This window comes from Aythya ferina, assembly GCF_964211825.1.
Source record: "Aythya ferina genome assembly, chromosome: 2".
Classification (NCBI taxonomy): Eukaryota; Metazoa; Chordata; class Aves; order Anseriformes; family Anatidae; genus Aythya; species Aythya ferina.
The window spans coordinates 964,303-983,406 of NC_140297.1; the positions used below are offsets into that span (position 1 = coordinate 964,303).

At 50.0% G+C, this 19,104-nt stretch overlaps 1 protein-coding gene across 1 annotated transcript; it reads left to right on the plus strand.

Annotated features, from left to right (window-relative positions):
- The first annotated feature begins 2,959 nt into the window (after positions 1-2,959).
- Positions 2,960-16,195, plus strand: CDC25A (cell division cycle 25A). The gene is made up of 16 exons (XM_084510747.1): positions 2,960-3,190; positions 5,305-5,390; positions 7,101-7,155; positions 7,865-7,900; positions 8,047-8,083; positions 8,463-8,564; positions 9,406-9,522; positions 10,336-10,470; positions 11,090-11,164; positions 11,821-11,973; positions 12,272-12,364; positions 12,722-12,784; positions 12,892-12,990; positions 13,783-13,913; positions 14,236-14,347; positions 15,682-16,195. Exons 1-16 carry the CDS (start codon positions 3,039-3,041, stop codon positions 15,820-15,822), a joined length of 1,587 nt encoding a protein of 528 aa, XP_084366873.1. The 5' UTR covers positions 2,960-3,038; the 3' UTR covers positions 15,823-16,195.
- Positions 16,196-19,104: the final 2,909 nt, after the last annotated feature.

Consider the following 19,104-nt stretch of genomic DNA (forward strand, 5'->3'; position numbering starts at 1 on the left):
TGGTGCCCGGGACCCAGTGTGGCAGTGGCTGGGCTCTGGGATGTTGCCACAAGAGGTACCACAAGAGGAGAGAGACCTCCTGTAATTAATCCCTTTCCTTCTAGTGAACCTGCTGAGCACGTTGGACAGAGAAAGGGGGAAGATTTTGGAGTTGCTGGGCACAAATGGGGAGAGAAACTTTCCAGAAATGAGCTTCCTTATCTCCTTGGGGCAGTGATGGGTTCACAGCCCAACATCTAAATCCAGTGTCCGTCTAAAACTGGATCCCTTCGTTTTAACTGGGTCTGCTGTGAAAATAAAGCTCTACTTCCACGCCAGGAGTGACCCAGAGATGCTAATGCCACATAAGAGCTGGGGCAGCACTCGGCCCTTGGCTCTGCTGTTTCTGAAGACTTTATTTTCTCATGCTGTGATCTGTAAGACCTGGGTTAAACGTGGCAGCGGGTGCACACCTTTGGCTTTTAGGCAGAGATTGGAAATGCCTCCATGTGCTCCCAGGGCTCCCCGTGGTCCTGGCAGCATCGTAGGGCTCAAGGCAGGTTGAAGCCATCCGCAGTCCAGCTGTCCTCTCAGTTTTGGGGCTGATGTGCAGGATGAGCCTGCCCCAGTTTCCCCCACGCTGTGGTCCCCGACGTGAGGCCCTGGAGGAATGGGCTATCGAGCAGGGATGGATGCAGGGGGTTGGCAAACCCCATTGCATCCGTCCCTGGCACGTGGCAACGCTGCTTGGCTCCATCCTGCTTCAGGGAGCATTTTGGGACCGGCGGGGAGGGCAGCGAGGGTGCTGTGCCCTCTGAGGGGTTGTGGTGCTGCATGTGCACTGGTAGGGCCCGGTGTGCTCACACAACCCTGCAAAAGAGGAGGGAAAAGGGTTTTTTATATAAATTGGTTGGAACCAGAAGTGCTGAGGTGCTAGCAGGCCAGCTCCTGTTCTTACCCATCATCATAGTGGTTCCAAAGAGTGCTTATCAATATGGTGATAGGCGCTTTATATATATAAATATAAATAAATATAAATAAATATATATAAATATATATAAATATAAGAAGCTGGTTTGCTTTTCAGCAGGAAACAGACCGACATTGCTCTCTCTTGTGCATTAATGAAGGTGACACTGGATGCAGAGACAGCCAACCCATCCCTGACCATCTCAAGGGATCACAAAACCTTGCATATTGGAGAAGAACACCAAAACCTCCCTGACACCCCCGAAGAGACTGACGGGCACTGCCAGCGTCCTGCGCTCCCAGAGCTCCCAGGCTGAGGCTTTACTGGGAGCTGGAGGGGACAACTGGGAGGGGATGGGGACAACTGGGCTGGGGGGTGGCCATGGTGTCCGTGCAGAGGAAGGACTCAGCATGGCCATGGGGAACATGCTGCTATACCGGGCAGATCTCCCAGTGACAATGTCCACCTGTCCCTGCAGAGACAGGGAGATAAGATGAAGAAGGCGAGAAACAGGAGAGGGGCAGGGAAGTTTTGGGTGCCCGTGGGGTCTCTGACAGCGCTGCTTGGCTCTGGCTTGGTGTGGTGGGGGCAGCGCTGGGACACAGTCACCCCCTACCCAGGAACTCAGGGTGGAGACACAGAGCTGCTAATAGCGCTGGGAAGTGCCCACATAAAACATCCAAAAGTGTTCCCCTCCCTAAAAAAGAAAAGTTCAGGGCCCAGCAGGGAGCTGCAGGGAGGGCTGGTGGTGGCAGGGGTGTGATGATGATCTGTGAGATCCCGGGTGGTCAGGGGGAGACAGGAGGGAGCAAATGCTGTGGTGTCTCATCAAGGGACCGCGAGCACCCCAAATGGGGTGGCAGGGCCCAGGCAGAGGGATGTGTGGTGTCCTGGAGCCAGGGGATCCCCCAGCCAGGCCCATACCTACACTTATCAGGGCTGATAACATCGGACCCACCAGCTCTGCGGCTGGAAGGGCAGCACTGGGAGCTCTGGCAGAGCACATTCCGGGGGGCTCAGGCCAGCAGCAGAGATCTGCAACCCCTTATACAAGGAGAAAATACGGGGCCTGTCCCACTATTTCCCTATTTTTCAGCCTACAAAACGGGATCGTGTACAGCCATTGCTGTCTCCACGACCAAGGGCCGGAGGCAGGGCTGACATTACAGGGCAGGGCACAGAGAGGTGTCTGTCCTCTGAGAGGCCAGGCATGCATCCATTTTGCAGCCGAGCAAAATGGATGCGTGCCTTTCCTCCCCGTTCGCCCCAAGGGCCGGGGAATTGCCGGGCGGGCAGAGCACGGAGGAGCAATGAGCTGTGCAGGCGCCGCGTCCCTGGGAATGCAGCAAACGGCTGGGAAACGAGACAAAGGGGACCTCGTGCTGCACAGAAAGGGGACAGACGGAGCCCAGAGGTGCCTCTGGGGCTCTGCTGAGGGTGCCACCGGGACGTGCCCCGATGTTGGTGTTGCTCTGGGGAGGCTGTGGGGCCCTGGAAGGTTCCAGATGTGCTGCTTGTGACAGACGCCTCCATTGCTGTGTTGACTGCGGCAGTGCTCGGCTGGACGCCGGCGCTCAGCGCCTCCCTCCCTGGGGACACCGCTTGTTTATCACCATCAGGGGCATTGTTTGGGCAGAAATGGCCCGGGCCTGGCCCCTCGGTTCACCGAGGCCCCGTTTTTTGCCTGTTTTGTGCCTTTTCTCCTCATCTTCCCCCATTTTAAGGGGGGGGGAGAACCGCGGGGACACAGCCTCCGACGGGGAGGCAAAGGCAGAGGACTACATTTCCCAGCATGCCACAGCGAGGCGGGCAACCAGTGAGCGCGTTGCCCGCCTCGCGGCGGCACGCTGGGAAGTGCAGTCCCCCCACCGTACCCCTCTTTTATTGGTCAGAACGGCCGTCAACCAGCCGGGAAGTCGCCCTTCTCCCACTCCGATTGGCCGGCGAACGGGAGGTGGGCGGGGCGCCGGGAGGCTATAAAAGCCGCCCCCCGCGCGGCGCCGCGCAGAGCGGCCTTGCGATTGGCGGCGGGAGCTTTGGCGCCAGCTTCGGGGCGGGCGGCGGCGCTGACAGGAGGCCGGGAGGGACGATGGAGGCCGCGCCGGGCAGCTCACACCGCCGCCGCCTCCTGCTGCTCTCGCCGGCCTCCCCCGCCGCCGTCAAGGCGCTGTTCCCCGCCGAGCTCTCGCCCGTCTCCGACCTCCGCCTCACCATGGAGCAGCTGGGACGCGGCTCGGCCGGGTCAGTCCGCGCGGGCCCCGTGTCCCCCCCCATCCCCCCCCCACCTCTGGGGCCTGTTCGCGGCCCTCAGCGAGGTCTGGGGGCTCCGCTCCCCTCAGAGCAGGGCCGGGGGCTCCTCTCCTCCCCTTTACTCTCCTTTCTTTTTCTCTCCCCACACGTGAGGCGAGGCCTGGGGGGTCCCGTCCCGTCCCCTCCGCTCCGTCAGGGCCCCGAGGGGCGCCTCTGCCCCTTTCCCCCTGCAGAAACAGGGCCTCGAGGGCCTCAGCTACCTGCCCCCCCTCCCCCCCAACTACTGCCTTCAGGGCCTCTTCTACCTCTCCCTCCCCCCAAATTACATCCTCGAGGGCCTCCTCTTCCTTCCACCCCCAATTGCAGCCTCGAGGGTCCCTTCTTCCCCCTCCTCTTACCCCCCAACTGCAGCCTCGAGGACCTCTTCTTCCTCCTCCCTCCCCCCCAAATTACCTCCCCGATGGCCTCCTCTTTTTCCTTCCCCCCCAGCTGTACATCGAGGGTCCCTTCTTCCTCTAACCTCAAAAACTGCAGCCTCGAGGGCCTCTTCTTCCCCTCCCCCCCAACTGCAGCCTTGAGGAACTCTTCTTCCTCCCCCCCCCTCAACTGCAGTCTCGAGGGCCTCCTCTTCCTCCTCCCCCCCCTCTAAACTGCAGCCTCGAGGGTCTCTTCTTCCACCTCCTAACTTCAGCTTTGGGGGCCTCTTCTTCCTCTCCCCCACCCCGAATTGCAGCCTCAAGGGCCTCATCTTCTCCCCCCCCCCTTTCCAACTGCAGCCTCGAGGAACTCTTCTCCCCCCCCCCCCCCCAACTGCAGTCTTGAGGGCCTCCTCTTCCTCCTCCTCCCCCCCCTCTAAACTGCAGCCTCGAGGGTTTCTTCTTCCTCTCCCTCTCCCCCAACTGAAGCCTCGAGGGCCTCTTCCACCCCCAAAATGCAAGACCTTGAGCTCATTCCCCACCCCCCAAGCAGTTTTTCCCGTGCTGCCCCCAAACCAAGCCCCCTCCACTGCTCCTCCTCCCTCCACATTCCCCCTTCCCTGCCGCCTTTTTTTTCCCTCCCGTGCAGGCCCTGCTCCCCTGCCCACACGTGCTGGGGCTCCTGCTGCCTCCTAGGCCGTGTTCCTCCTCCCCTGGTGGCTCACCACGTGCCACCATCTTCTCCCAGCTCAGGGCATCTGCCTCACTCCGAGCCCTTCCCTGTACTTAGCTCCAAGGCTGCGTGTTTTCCCCTTTCCCAGCTCTTCAATCCGTCCCCTACAGCCCCTGCCTTGCTCTGGCCTCCTGTGCGGTCCTGAGAGCCCTCCTGCTCTTTGCCCTTTGCTTTTTTGGCTTTCTATCACTTTCATTTCTGTAATCTGCCTTCTTTATGGTTCACCCCTCCTTCAGATTCCTGGAATTCCTGTGAGCGACTCGCACCAGCCCCCTCCACGGTTATTATTCTGTCCTTTGACTTTGTGCCCCTAGCTCGTGCCCCGGTGCACCTTTCCAATTACCTGGCGCGAGGAGAGAAGCCGCCCTGCAGAAGCTCTTCCCGTAGAAAGATAACTGGGCTCTGATAAAGGTTTTTCTAGTGGATTATATGGGAGGTGCTGCCAGGACTCCAGGCACCGATGTCCTACTCAATGTTTAAAGTGGTTTTAGTCCTAAAGTTTTATTGCGAAATGACACCTTGCTATATTAGAGCCTTCATTTGGGAAGGTATAGGATCATGAGAGACTCTAAAGCGTAGTTTCAGAAAGCCCTCATGGTTTGAGTTATTTCCTCTACAAACTCCCTTCTCCAGCCACCCCTCCTCTTCCTCTTTTGGAAGCCTTGTTTCTAACATCACCAGTACTACATGTGTATTGTTTAAAAGAAAAAAGCACTGAAATTGAGGTCCCTGAAGGCCCTGAGCATGTCTGTAGGTGCAGTGATCTGGTGGTGGCATTGCCTGTGTGTTCAGCAGCACGGAGCACACAAAAGGCTGCTGTCTGCAGGAATCCTTGTGCTTGGCTGGCAGTAACTGTTTTGGGTTATGCTTCCCTGTGCTGTATAGCTGCCTTCGTATCCTCTTTTGTATTCCTCACTTTACAAGCATTTAAAACGAGCCCTGAACTTCTTTTACAGTCAGCACGAAAACGCTGAACAAGATCCGGGAAACAAGAATACCAGTGGTCTGCAGAGAACGGTGTCATCGGAGTCAACAGACTCAGGTAGGGTGTTCTCAGGGAGTAAAAACAGGTAAGGGATGAAGGGCACTGAATCTGCACCCTGCTTTCAGGTTTGGGACACAGAGCTAATGCTGTTTGCAATCCCTGTAGCCACTTCTCATCCTCAAGCTCGTGGAAGGCAGGCACATCCCCATCCCTCAGCAAAGCTCCTGCAGTCCCTGTTTTGGGTTGTGGGTTCTTAAATTGTCCCGGAGCATGCAAGCAGCAGAGCTAGCGTGGAGGAAAAACTGGTTCTGGCTCCAGAGGGGGACTCTGACACAGAGAAGTCATCCTAAGGAGGGGAAAGAAAAGCAAGAAAAGACGTGGCTACTGACCTGCTCTGATTTGTGCTCCAGCTAGATTTGTAGAGAGAAAATCCAGATTATCAGGACGTTTTCTGATTGCCTTGATCTGCTCTGTACGTGGCAGTAGGTCAACACCTTATCGTGAGTGGATCAGCCCCTCTTGCAGCAGGGGTGGAAGCTCGAGATAGCCCGAGATAGGCTTCCCCAGGGAACTGGAGCCCCACTATTCTCCAGTCTGTGGGGGCTGGCAGATACTGGCCTGTGAGTGCTGCACGTTGGGGCTGTGGTCTGGAGAACTGAGATAACGTTTCGTTACGCACTGATAGGAGCCAGCACGTATCTGCACCCAGCTCTGAATGGGACCACTTTGGGTTTCTGCCCTTTGCAGGGTGGTAACTTTGAAAGCGAGTGGTTTCTCTCTTTAAACCCAAACCGTGCTAACCTGCCCTGCACGCTTGAATCAAGTGTTCAGCAGGGTTTCCTTTGTGGCTTGGGTTTTGTTTGTGGCTTTTTGCATACAGAAGCTGGCTGTTTATCTTGAAATCTGGGGAGCTGGGTTTTAGGACTGATACTTGCCTAGAAGTACTCTTGATTCATTTTTTTCCCCCCTCTGGGTGAGATGAATTTTATCAGTGGAAATAAAATAAACAGTTACCCCATAATTTGAAGATTCAGAGAAGCTTCTGATACTTTGCTGGCCCAGTGTTTTCACTGGAGTTTGTGCACCACTTTGTGCATATTTCTTCAAAGGAAGCCAGAAAGTGAGTACAGCTGGCAAGCCTCAAGGGGAGATAGAGATGTAGCCAGCTTGGTTATTCTACTTCTTGGCTTTTTTTTCCTGCCTCCAAAGCTGGTCCCCAGTGTTTACAAAATACTTGTAAGGCTTCAGCTGTGCTGAGACCTCCACCTGTCCTGTTAGCCAGGTGAGTTTTGTAGCTGTTAGCTTAGATCAGTCGCTGAAGTAGCAGCAAGTCTTGGCGTGATCCTACAGAGCACGTTCTGGTAAGCTGTGTGCCTGTCACTAGGGCTTGTGGATACTGTAAAACAAAAGCTCCCTGAGGATCTGTGTTTAAGCAGGTTTCATATCCGACTGTACTTAGAAGAGGCTGTGTAGTTGTAATGTTCTGCTTGTGTTATTTTTGCTTATGGGGTGCTTTGGTTTTGTTTACAGTGCACTAGTATGTGTTAAAAGTGGCCTTTTTTTTTTTTCTTAACAGATGTAACTGAGAACATGGCTTAAAAAAGTAAAGGATTAAATGACTAAGATATATGTGAGAGAATAAGCCAAGATTATTCCACGTTAGGTGATTCAGTGTCTTTTTGGGGAATTCTATAGCGAAGCCCAGTAACTTGTGTTTGCTTGGTGCTAAGATGCTGCTTGTTAGAAAATGGTGTCTGTCTTGTGCAGGTTGTGCCTTGGATTCACCCAGTCCTCTGACCTCCAACGACATCATGGAAGAAACGTACGTAACCCTAAGCTAAGCCTGACTTCTGTTTCATGCTGTACTACTAACAAATACAGGCTAATGAGAACCTTGATGTGTTTTTTTTGTTGTTTTTTTTTTTCCTTTGGTGTGGCATGTGTGCAGTGTGTTTTTGTCTCAGACTTCTAGAAGTGTGTGCTTTAGTGCTGTGCAGATGCTGGCTCGCTGTCTTGTCTGTGTCCCAGAGTACTTGCAGGTCTTGGGGCTGCGTTGGTGTTGTACTAACTCAGCCATTTGTGTGTGACACTGGTGCCTTACAAGGGTCTGAGGCTGCACCAAGTCACATGGAGTTTTGCCCTCAGCACTTACTCTGTAACTTTTGCTTGTGTATGCTTTAACTGGTACAAAGCAGTTGTTTTTAGCTTGGAATTTGCCTCTCCCAATTCAAGTTTTAAAAAGATCCTTTGTCCTTTATTTATGTGGGCCAAATGCCTTTGGTTCCTGATTTACCAAGCTTTTATTCCTTTAATCTAGCTCCTTGTCTAGATGATGCTGAGAGGAGAGAGCAGGATTCCAGTTAGTGCTTTGAAAACTAGGATGGGATAAGCTGGCTGTAAATACCTCTTGAGAAGGACAAAGCGTCATCAAAAAGCATGTTGGCTTCTGTTTAGCATAATGCTCTGACTTAAATAAAAGGCTGACTTTTAGTCTACTATCCTTTGCTAACTGCGGGGCATCTCAATTTCAGGTTTGAGAAGGCGATTCTTGAATCTAGCAGACTGAAGTAAGTATTTCTGTTTTAACTTTATCAGTGACTGTTCTGGATTTGCCTCTAGCTTATAGTTCTGTTGAAAAAAAAGTGAGTTCTACTCACATTTATTTCAACGTTGTCTTTTAAAAGATAGTAATCTTGGTTCTTTTTCGTTGTAGCATTCGACTGCCTCTCAGAAGAATACATTCACTGCCAGTAAGTGAGGGTGGTATTGATCTTGTGTAAATGTTAAAGGATTTCGTGAGTTAAGTGTTTTTAGTTGGATCTGTCCCACATCTTGCTAATTTCTTGGCTTCAAGAACAGCTGCTGTGGTGCTTGACTTAAACTGTCAAAATGACAGCTTCTAAACTTGAAATCTTGTCCACGTGTTGATGTAAAACTTCAGTGCTGTAGCTTTGTCACCAGTGCAATTGGAGCACTGCATTTTGATACCTGCATAAGGCTCCTGCACATAGGTGCCCCAACTTGCAGATGAATGCCTTATATTCCTGATAACTCCTCTTTTGCTTAAGATCTGGTTGTGCAAAGGTTACAGCATGACACTAAACTAGCATTTCTCTATGAATTTTGTAGCAGAGGCTCCTGGGATCCAGTCCTGCTCTGAAGAGAAGCCATTCAGATTCTCTGGATTGTGACGCTTTTCAACTCTTAGAGCAAAATGAAAACAAGGAGAATGTAAGCATTGCTTTTTGTCTCCCGAGATGATTGTGTAAGAGGTGATAGCGAGGAAGCTGAATTAGCACACCCCTTCCTCAGCAGGCACAGTGGAAGAGGCTTTGCTTGGTGCCTGCCAGACTACAGCTCAGATATGACAAAGTTTTTGCACAGCTTATCTCGGGGAAACTTGCAGTGAAGTGCAGCAACACTGATTATAATAGTGACTGCAAACTGACTACAGATTAATAAAAATTGGGAAGGCTTTGGCTGTGCAGGTCTTCCTTTGTGCTATAGGACCTGCCTAGTCTGTGGCAGGGGAAAATGTTTTCATAGTGCTACCTTTAGGTAGCTGTGAGGGGGCTGCATGGTTCACCATATCTTTTTTCACTGCTGATATAGGAAACCTGGGTTCCTCAGCAGCACAAATGTTCTTTTACCTACTTGGTCTGTATGGCCTGGCTGCTGGACATGCCATCGATAGGTCTCTGCAGAAAAGTGGTGCTCAGGAGCCAGGGCCTGTCACCTAGCAACAAACATAATTCTGTTGACCAAGGCACAGCCTTGGCTGCCTTAAAAATGATCTCTTTTGCAGAGAAATTGACTACCAAAAGAAATTAAAAAAAAAAAAAAAAAAAGTCCTTAAACCTGCAGATAACAAGAGGATGAAAGCTTGGTTACGTTAAATGAATCACTATTGTAACATCTTTACTTTGAAAACATTCACGCTCCGATTTCTGTTGGCAGCAGGGAACTTAACATCCAACATGTCAGATAGCTTAAAGAAAGAAGATGCAATGATCCTAGCAACTTACACAGCTTGTTTTGGTAAAAACGATCGCTTTTCTGTTTTTGAATTCAGGAATCGTTTGAGTTTAAGAAGCCAACCAAACCAGCTTCTCGTAGTTCTGTGCACGTCCATTCCCGTGATGGCAAAGGTGTTCCTGGACAAAGGCAAAATTCCTCCTCAGCTCAGGGAGTAAGTACCGCGGTGTTTTAGTCAACTAATTCCCACCTAATCCTCTGCCTACGTACTGTTAGGGAAGAGGAAGAATTGCATCGTGGTTCTAAGACACTGCTGTTTGTTGTCACTATTCATGTACCAAATAGGAAAGCTCATCTATCTGTCAGATGAGAAAACTCTTCTTGTGTTTGGCTCATGAGAGGTTGTTCTGTAGTTCTTCTGTAGTCTGTGGAAGATGAGTAAATACAGAGCTGAGGCTATGCTGCAGTACGTCAAGTGAATGGGGACATAAATGCGGAATAGATAAAGTTTTAATTTGTAATTGGTTCTGTTATCAGGAAAGTGGATATTTGTATTGATGCAGATGCATTGGGAACAAAGAAGCCAACTGTGTAGCTGCAACTGGATCTTATCCAGATATGACACACAGGAAAAAAATATTACTTGATGTGCTATTGCTTTGCAAAACTTTGCAGAATCAATTGGAAAACAAACATGATGGATCCTTGCACAGAAAAGGAGCTGAGGGGCCAAGTCTTCTCCACTCCTTAAATCTGGTAGTACTTCATCATGCTTAGTACTCCTGATCTTGTACCTGGGAACTATGGAGTTGAATATTCCTGTTCCTATGACACACTAACGAAACACTCTGCAGTTGTAAGGATCAAATAAAGTACTGGAACTCAGTCTGGGGTTTGCTCAACTCCATCTATTCAAAATGCTGGGATAACCTCCATCTTTTCTGTAGTTTAGTGAGCAGCATGGCATCATCTCTGTTTGCAGTATCTTGTAAAGAGAGAATATTAAAGCTAACTATTTTTTCCTCAGTTTCCATCTAATGAAATACCCACGGGTGAGCTGGAAAACCACAGGTCAGCTTTCCAGCAACAGTCACCTCTAGCTTCCTCTGAAAGCGAAGATGATGATGGATTCCTAGAGCTCTTAGATGAGCAGGATTTGAAGGTATGTACAAAATATCAACCCTTAAAATCATCTCTGTATAACATTAAGTCTGCCAACAATATGTCTGAAGCTCATGTGTGTTCTAGAAGTCAGTGCAGTGTTATGTCAGTCTGCAAAAAGCCAGGTACTAAGGGTTCCTGAAAGACTTATCTTTTGCAATGCTTCCATTTTTCTGTTTTTCTGTGTGCTGTTTCCTAGTGCAGGCAGTGGTATTTGCTTGGTGGGAGAGCAGCAGTTAAAGGTATTGCTGCTGTTCTGTTGGTAGTTGAATTGCATTACTAGGAAGAATTATTTGAGTAGTTGGTATTTTCTAAAGAAAACTTGTTGAAGAGCTAGAGGTAATATTTGCTTTCAAGACTATTTCTAATTGAACTTGAGATGCTTAATGCTTTGGAAGAGTATCGCTGTTAAGTAACAATTGATATAACTTACCTGTTCCAACACGTGTCAGCTCATTCTGTTACTTTATCGAGTATTGGGCTAGTAATTGAGCTGAATTCCGAAACCTGCTCTGGCAGCTGAATTAAATTGCAATGTTTGCCCAAGCTATGCAAGAGCCTTAGATATTTACAGTGTCTGTCCTTGGTGAAATAAATGAGAATGAACTTTCATTTCCCAGAATGATGAGGAGATGCCATCTGACGTGGCAAGCCTCTGGACTGCACCGCTAGTCATGAGGAAAACGGACATGCGGGTGAGTGCTCAAGCAGAGCACAACAGAACAGAGATGGGAACTTTGTTCTGGCAGACATTTTCACTCCTGGGAAAAGTGATCACACTGCCTCTGATCCTACATCCCGTATAACAAAACAAGATGTAGTATAAAAATCCTACACTATTTTGTAATTGCTAAAGCCTGATGCCTGAAAGGTTGCGTCAGTGTAGAACAATGCTCATTGCGTGCATGTATCTGTTAACTTTTTACTAAAACACTTCATAAATGCAGGAAGATTTTGACTTCCCTTATCAGATACTTGTTGACATATCTTGAAAACATTTTTCACAGGCTTACCTGAAGTGCCTGTAGCCCAGTCTTCTGATAATAGACTGTGAGGGCAGTTCAGTCTCACAGCAGAAGGCTTTTAATCTGCTGGTAGATTGTCTGCTAATTGATAGAAAGCACTCTGCCAGCACATCTCATTGTGCTCTACGCTCATCCAGTCTGCACAGCAAGAGACAAGTGTTGTTGGCAGTGTAGGTCCCCAGTTTAGATGACCCTATTTACTTCTTGCTGTTGCTATGCAGTGACAGTCTTACATAAGGCAAAACTTTCAATAGTCTGAGAGCCTGAGACTGGCTTAATTTTTAATCTTAATCTTTGCTAGACAACTCTAACTTCTCTCCTTGTAGGCCAAACGATGCCGCTTGTTTGGCTCTTCAGCTCTGCCCAGTGGTGTAGGCAGAACTACCCAGAAAAGGATGGAGAGGTCGCAGGAAGAGAATTCTCCAGGGAAAAGCAAGAAGAGGAAAAGCCTGCCTGGAACACCATCCGAAGACGCAACGGTTGGTGGCTTGGCATTCAGTGTTGTGGCAGAGAATTAATTAAGCGGGGAAGGTGAAATACAGTTGCCTAGTTTATGAAGGCTAACGAGTTGCTGATCTATCCAGAATTTGTGCATAGTGTAGGGGCTGAGGGGAGTTGGTGCACTAGTTGTATGCTCCTGAACCTGTTTCCCTGTGAGCCAAAAGGGAAACTGAGTCACGGTTCAGGGTGTCAGCAAACACGGAGTTTGGTTACGCGGTGGGGAAGGGGTCTCTGCTGTCGGTGCTCAGTGTTCTGCTCTAACCTGTCTCCCTCTAGAATTTGAAGATAGTAAAGACACAATCCTCTGCAGCAGAGATTGAAAGCATTTTGGACAGTGATCAGAGAGACCTTATTGGTGACTTCTCAAAGGTAATTAAGTGATTTGTATTCTCTTTTGGTAGAGATGTCTTGAACCAGCCCAAGCAAAGCACTTCTCTTCAACAGTACATAATCAAATTACTGGTGAAGGCTGTCACTGAGAGCAGCGCTTTCATAAGTTAGACGTGATTCTTTTCTGGTCATTCAAAAATATTTACAAAATCCCTTCAGTTCAGGAGCCAAAGAAAAGCTGTCCTCGGATTTTAGAATTGTTTTAGCTCTTAAGCTTTGCTGAAGAGACTCTGGTCAATAAAGCATTTGTGTTACGAAGTTAGCTGCTGGATGCCCTGCTACCAAGTATGTGGGACATGCTTGGAATTTCTCAATTAAATGCTGTCTGTTTTCTAGGGTTATTTGTTCCACACTGTTGATGGGAAGCATCAAGATTTAAAATACATCGACTCGGAAATGGTATGTGTTCCAGGGACAGTAAGGAAAACTCTTCATTTAATAAAAATATCTGAAAACATCTAAACTGTATTGTTGCATGGGTTTTCTTTTTTTTTTTTTTTTTTCAGATTGTGTCTGTGCTGACTGGAAAATTTGCAAGCTTCATCAAGGAATGTGTGATAATTGACTGTAGATATCCATACGAGTATGAAGGGGGACACATTAAGGTAAGTTGCTGACTCTGTACGAGCAATGTGGAGCTGTCTGAAGAAAATGGGGACACTTGGCACAGAGTGGGGCTCTTCTTTACTTCTTAGGAGTGTCTCAGACCATGTGTATCTTCAGGCTGAGGTGCTCAGGTAGCCCAGAGAGGTTTGGGATCCCGTTATGCCTGCACACTGCATGAATCTCAGGGTACCGAGCGCTCACTTGGTTCACAAAGTGACTGCACGTTGAGGAGGGAGCCATTCCCTTTCCTTAACCAGAGGAGGTGGCCTGTGTGGCAAGCAGGGAGATGTTAAAGAAGAGGAAGATGTGAAATATTCAATTGTCCAGCATCCTGATATCCAGGGGAGCTAAGATTAGAATAGTTTATTTCATTTAAATGGTTGCTTCATCTGTAGAACAAAGGGCTGTGGAAAGCATAATTGTTCTTGGTGTCAGGTAAGCTGGCTGGCCCTCAAACACGGTGAGGTGGGAGGTGAAATCCAACCAGCCACAGCCTCCTGCTGTTGAAATGGCCACCTGGGGCTGGTCACAGTCACTTGAGGCAGTGTTAGATTGTGTGTGTAACGTTCTGTTTGAGTTTGAAGCTTTGTTCCCAATGTTCTCCTCTGGGAAACTTGAGGAGAAAGCTGCTCGCGAGGAAGCAGGACAGGTTTGTTGCTGTTCTCCTTTACTTGGGCACGACTGGTGCTTAGGGACACGGTTTAGTGGGTGACATTGGTAGCAGGGGGATGGCTGGAAAAGACCTCCAAGATCATCTGCTCCAAGCTCTGATTCTGTGACTGCCTCTGCAGGGTGCTGTAAACCTCCATATGGAAGAGGACGTGGAAGACTTCTTGCTGAAGAAGCCAATCCGGCCGTCGGAGAACAAACGGGTGATCATAGTGTTCCACTGCGAGTTCTCTTCAGAGCGGGGCCCGCGGATGTGAGTTACCCCACAACACCAGACACAAACTGCCCGCTGTGCTGGGCGAGGGCAAAGCTTTCCGGGAGGCACCAGTTTCTGTGCTGGCGTGCTACTGAACGTGTGGTTTATCACGAGTAGATGCTGCTGGTGCGCTGGAACACTTAAAAGTGGAAAATGCAATGCAGTTAGCTGCACTTCACGGCGAGTCTGGCTTGCTGGTGCTTCCCTAACGGGCAGCAGCTTGCTACCACAGCCCAAGGAGTGGGAGGCTGGGGGAGCAGTGGCTCCACGTGGTACTTGTCGAAGGCAAGATGTGATGTGGGATCTGTCCCTGCTGCAGGTGCCGGTTTGTGAGGGAGCGGGACAGGCTGGGTAACGAATACCCCAACCTCCACTACCCAGAGCTCTATGTCCTGAAGGGAGGCTACAGGGATTTCTTCCTAAGATGCCGTGTAAGTAACACTTAAATTCAGCCCTTCTGTTTTCACACTCAAAGAGGAGAAAGGATAAGTAAATACCCCAATTTCCTGGAGTGGCTTTTTCTGCTTTGTTCCGTGCTCTCCTGTTTTGAGAGCAGTTAGCATTTGGCAGTGACGTTCCCTTCACTTCTCTAAGCTGATTCCATACCTTACAGCTGTCTTGCTGCTGTAGCTGAAATGTTTTTCTGCTTGTCTCTAGAGTAAAACACAAAACTGTTTTCTGCCTTTTTATAAGAACCAGGAGTTTAAAATGTCATTCAGAGAAGGAATTTAAGACTGCTTTCGCCTGCAAGGACTAGGAGAGAAGAGAGAGGCCTGACAGTAATTGCTGTATGACGAATGGAGATGTCAAGTCGTATGCTATACTAAAAAAGCAAAATTGGAAGCGCAAAGCTTGAGTTTTTCAACTCCTAACTCAGAAAAGGAGACTAATAGATGCCCAGCAGCTCCTCCCAGCACCATGACAGTGGTGTTTCTTCTATTGCTTGTTTTCTGGTGCTTTGGCATTTCAGCTGTTGGCTGTTCCTCCTTGTTCTGGCACAAACTAGGCTGTGGTCTCACTCTTGCTTTAGTCCCTGTCAGGTTCTCACACTTGGGAGTATCTCTTAGATCACCTTCCTGTGCATTTCCAAACAGGTGGGAAGGATTCCTTCAGCCTTTCTGCAGCCGGGGTGTCAGCAGCAGGGCAGGGCTGTGTGCTGGTCCCCACGTTTGCCCACGTGCTGTTTCCCACCTCGTTGGGATGTTGTGTCTAGCAGCATTTGGGCCCACTTGGGGTTACTGCTGCTCACGACAGTCATGTTTTTTGGCTTTCCTACGTGGCTGTGGATGCCCCGGGGGTTGTTTCTGGCCCCTTGGCCGCACCCCTGAGATGGGAGGACTGGGAGCCTCAAGGTGGCAGCACGGGACAGCCGATGGCAGCGCTCACTGCTCTCAGATCTGAGAGCCAGGAGCTGCCAGGCCTGGAGATACATTTTTCAAATCTTTGTTATTTCAAGGTGAACGCTGGACAGGCTTCCTTAGTTTGCTAGCACTACTTACTGATGTCTGCCAGAAAAGTGGGGTGAGAGCTCAGTGCACAGGGCTGAAAGTCCTTAATTTGATAACTACCCCTTCTGAAGTAGCTGTAATCTGAATGTCACTCAGCTTTGCTCACGAACGCCTGGTATGCGGCTCCTGCTGCTGCTCCAGCCCAGTGGGCTCAGTTCTGTTTGCTCTGGAGGCCGTTGTCTGAGCGGCTGCTGCCAGGCCCTGGCGATGTGTCAGGACTCAGAGCTCTGAGGTGAAACCAGCTTCTCTTTCCCCAGAGCTTCTGCGAGCCCCAGAGCTACCGCCCCATGCACCACGAGGACTTTAAAGAAGACTTGAAAAGATTTCGCACCAAAAGCCGAACCTGGGCTGGTGAGAGGAGCAAAAGGGAACTGTACAGCCGCTTGAAGAAGCTCTGAGGGCTGATGGGATGAGCAAAGACTGCGCGCTGCGGGGTCGGGGGGAGCTGTAGCGGGAGGGAAGCCTGCTCCTTGCTGGTGGTTACCGGGTGCCAGCCCTCTCCTCATCTGTCCTAATGGCAACGCTGCGGCCGCAGGCTTCAACCGAGCAACCCAGGTACTGGCTGGAGGCTGCCTGTGCTCAATATTCTTTTGCTGCCTCATGGAAACGGCTTCTCACGCTCTGACATCCACAAACTGCCCAGCAGCCTGCCCCAAGAGGCTGTCCTCTGCACGTTGGCCTGGCATGTGGTGCGAGGAGGGGAGGATGTTTTAGTGCCTGTCAGTTTTTTTAAATGCCTTATTTTATTTAAATACAGTCAAGTGAAGCGAAGACGGCTGCAGTTGAATCATCTGGGGTGTACTCAAACTTTGTTCCTGCTGAAGGGCAGCCTGTGGTGGGGGTGCGGGTGGAGGTTTTGTTCTTTTTTTCTCAGCTGCAGCTTGGGTTGTGCTGTTAGCGTAACGCGTGGTGGTGCAGCACGATGGAAACATTTCCTTACAGCCAGGGCTTCCACGTCGCTGAGCTCCCGTGTGACGCTGAGGGAAGCCTCCTGAAGAAATACCTGTGGGGAAATTGCTTTTTTTTTTTTTTTTTATATATATATAGATATTATGTTCGCCTCATTTACTTAATCTCAATCGCTTTATTTTGTATTAACTTGAATTTAGCTGCTGCTTTAGTTCTAAAGAAATCGGTGTCTCCAAGTGGGCAGAATCTCTGGGAACTGACTTCAGGAATGGACTGCCTCGGGTGATCCTGGGGACACCAGGTGCCAAAGCTGTCACAAAGCTCTCAGCAGTGGCGTTTGCTGCTGTTGCGCCCTCCCAGGCTGTGTATTCGTGTCGTGAAATGTGTCCAGGAGAGAGCCTGGCCGGGAGGAACCAGGCTCAGCCCGTCCATGTGCCTCCGTGAGGCTGCTCTGAAGCTGCTCCTGCTGCCGTGGGTTTGACTTCAGCTCTCCAGTAGCCGAGCCTCTGCCAGGAGAGGCAGGAAACACAATTAATTGCAGAAAGAAGAATTCCTCGGGTAGTTTTGTACCCTAGGGCTGAGCCGTGCGAACTGCCCACCTAAAGCAGGGCTCGCAGTTCCGTGGCGTAGCATGGACCAAAAACCTAAAGTGCTAAAACTGCTTTGCTGCCCCTTCTTGTTCCACACCCACAGGACCTGGCGGCAGCTCAGTGAAGCTCGTGCAGGCTGGGAGCAGCCCCACGTCCTGGAAACTGCTGTGGCTTGAGCAGAAATCCACATTTTGCATAGCCTGGCTTGCTCTGCGTGAGCCAGTCTCGCCTGCTGTTACATCTGTGTCAAAGAACTGACTGGAAGCAGAGGTGTCTTGTGTGGGCTTTTAACTTGACTTTTTAAATCTCATTTTTAAAACCTGCTGTTAATCCTCCTGAGAACAGAAAGGGTAGGCTTTGAACTCTGACTTTCTCGTTTAAAAAAAGAAATCGAGGTTTGTTTCAGCAAAAATTATTACCTTGGGTGGGGGGAGATGAAATGACACATCAGGAATCCTGACTACCCCCTTGCTCTTTGCGTGTGTCCCACCTCTCACGAGGTCTTCAACTTCAGAGGAAGCCGCTGAGGCCTGGGGGGCTGCTCTGCCCTGGGGCTCGCCTGTGGTGGTGCCGCACAGGCAGCAGCACCCTGACCAACCCAAAACTGCTTTGAAGTGGTGAAGGATCGGTGCAGGGATAGGACTTCAGGGGCTATTTGAGTGCAGCTTGGTAAACAAGCATGTAGTCACTCTGTGAAAGTTTAATTTGCCCTATTCAAAAAAAAAACAACAAAAATGGGTGGAGGGGAATGGATTCATTAGATTGGTGATGCTCTTTTCAGATTGCTTATTTACAGCTGCTGGAGCAAATGCATTGTCCTGAGCTCCCTGATATTCAGGGGGCAAACTGCTGCGGGTGTTGCTGCTCTGCTCTGGCAGTGTCAGAGCACGGAGCTGCAGCGCACGCCTTGAGCAATCAGGAATGCTTCTGGCCCTGCTCAGCCTGCACCCAGCCCCTCGCCTCTTCCCCCAGCCCCATCCCCGCGTCCTGTGGTGAGCCCTGGGGGTGTGCAGGGAGGGGGAAGCTGCGCCGTGAATGTTTCCGACCAGGAGCTGTACCTTGTCAGCCTGCGACTGTAACAATGGACTGCTGCAGGCACAGAGAATAAAGTACTTGAACTCCAGCCTCTGTCTGATGCCTTTTCCCTGCTGGAAGGGGTGCAGGAGCGCTCAGCGGAACTCGCAGCTCCCTGGTGTGTTGGAAAAGAAACTGCATTGGAAAGAATCGTCTTCCTGTCTTGCCTTTCTTGCTCCTGGGGTAACTACACCCTGCTTTCCTGGGTGCCTGAGGAGCTTCCAGGCCCCCCGGGCAGAGCCGTGCACGGTGTCTGCACCCACAGATTTTCCCCATGGAGCTGCTTCTTGAAAGCTGGGGGCTTCAGCAGGAGGTGCGGGGCTGCAAAGCAGGTGGCCAACAACGGGGTCAGCACTAAAAAGCACTAAAAGCTTCACTTAAAATGCAGCAATGTGACTTCAAATCCACTGGAGGCTAAAGCAGAGTAGGGGAGGGTTTTTTTTTTTTTTCCTTATTGCCTCCATCTGTCATACTTAAAACTGATGCTGAAAGCAGCTTACGGCTCCATCAGCCTTTGCCACGAGCTCCTGAAATGCCACAAAGCTCGGCGTTTTCTTCCATTTGGCTTTTACCTTTTTCTGGCCTAAAAGAAAACTTGACTTGTTGCTTATTTTACAATGTTTTTGGCTCCTGCTCTGAAAAGGGGCATCCCTGCAGGGCTTCCTCCCTGCGGCTTTTCAGCCGCTGCTTTGTGAGGAGCGGAGGCATCTCTTAGTGCTCACCAAACCCCTCGTCCCAAGGCCTTTTGCACCTTTTATGATCTTTGTCTTCCCCGGGGCTGGTGCCCCCAACTCCAGGGGGTGTCAGAAGGGCAGGGAGGGAGCTGCTGCCTCTGCCTGGGTCTGAGTTGGGCAGAGGATGAAAGTCTCATACGTACCTCAACGTAGTTATTTTTTTTTTTTTTTAAGGACATCCATGGGGTTTTGCTGGGCAGAAGTTGATTTGGGGAAAAAAAAACCTTGACTTCCCTTCTTGGCAATGGCTTTAGTGCCACGTGTGACTAAGATGTCCCTGGCGTGTGGGTGGTGGTGCTGGATTCGGCCGGGCTCCCCTTTGGGTTTCCTTTGTACTGGAGCCAGGCAGTGACTGTGCCATGACCCAGTGCCC

Bases quoted from the DNA above. Each gene is read 5' to 3' on its own strand.
- CDC25A (XM_084510747.1), top strand. From the start codon at position 3,039: ATGGAGGCCGCGCCGGGCAGCTCACACCGCCGCCGCCTCCTGCTGCTC. The intron at 12,365-12,721 runs GTAATTAAGTGA...TCTGTTTTCTAG, and splicing joins TTATTGGTGACTTCTCAAAG to GGTTATTTGTTCCACACTGT. The intron at 12,991-13,782 runs GTAAGTTGCTGA...CTGCCTCTGCAG, and splicing joins ATGAAGGGGGACACATTAAG to GGTGCTGTAAACCTCCATAT.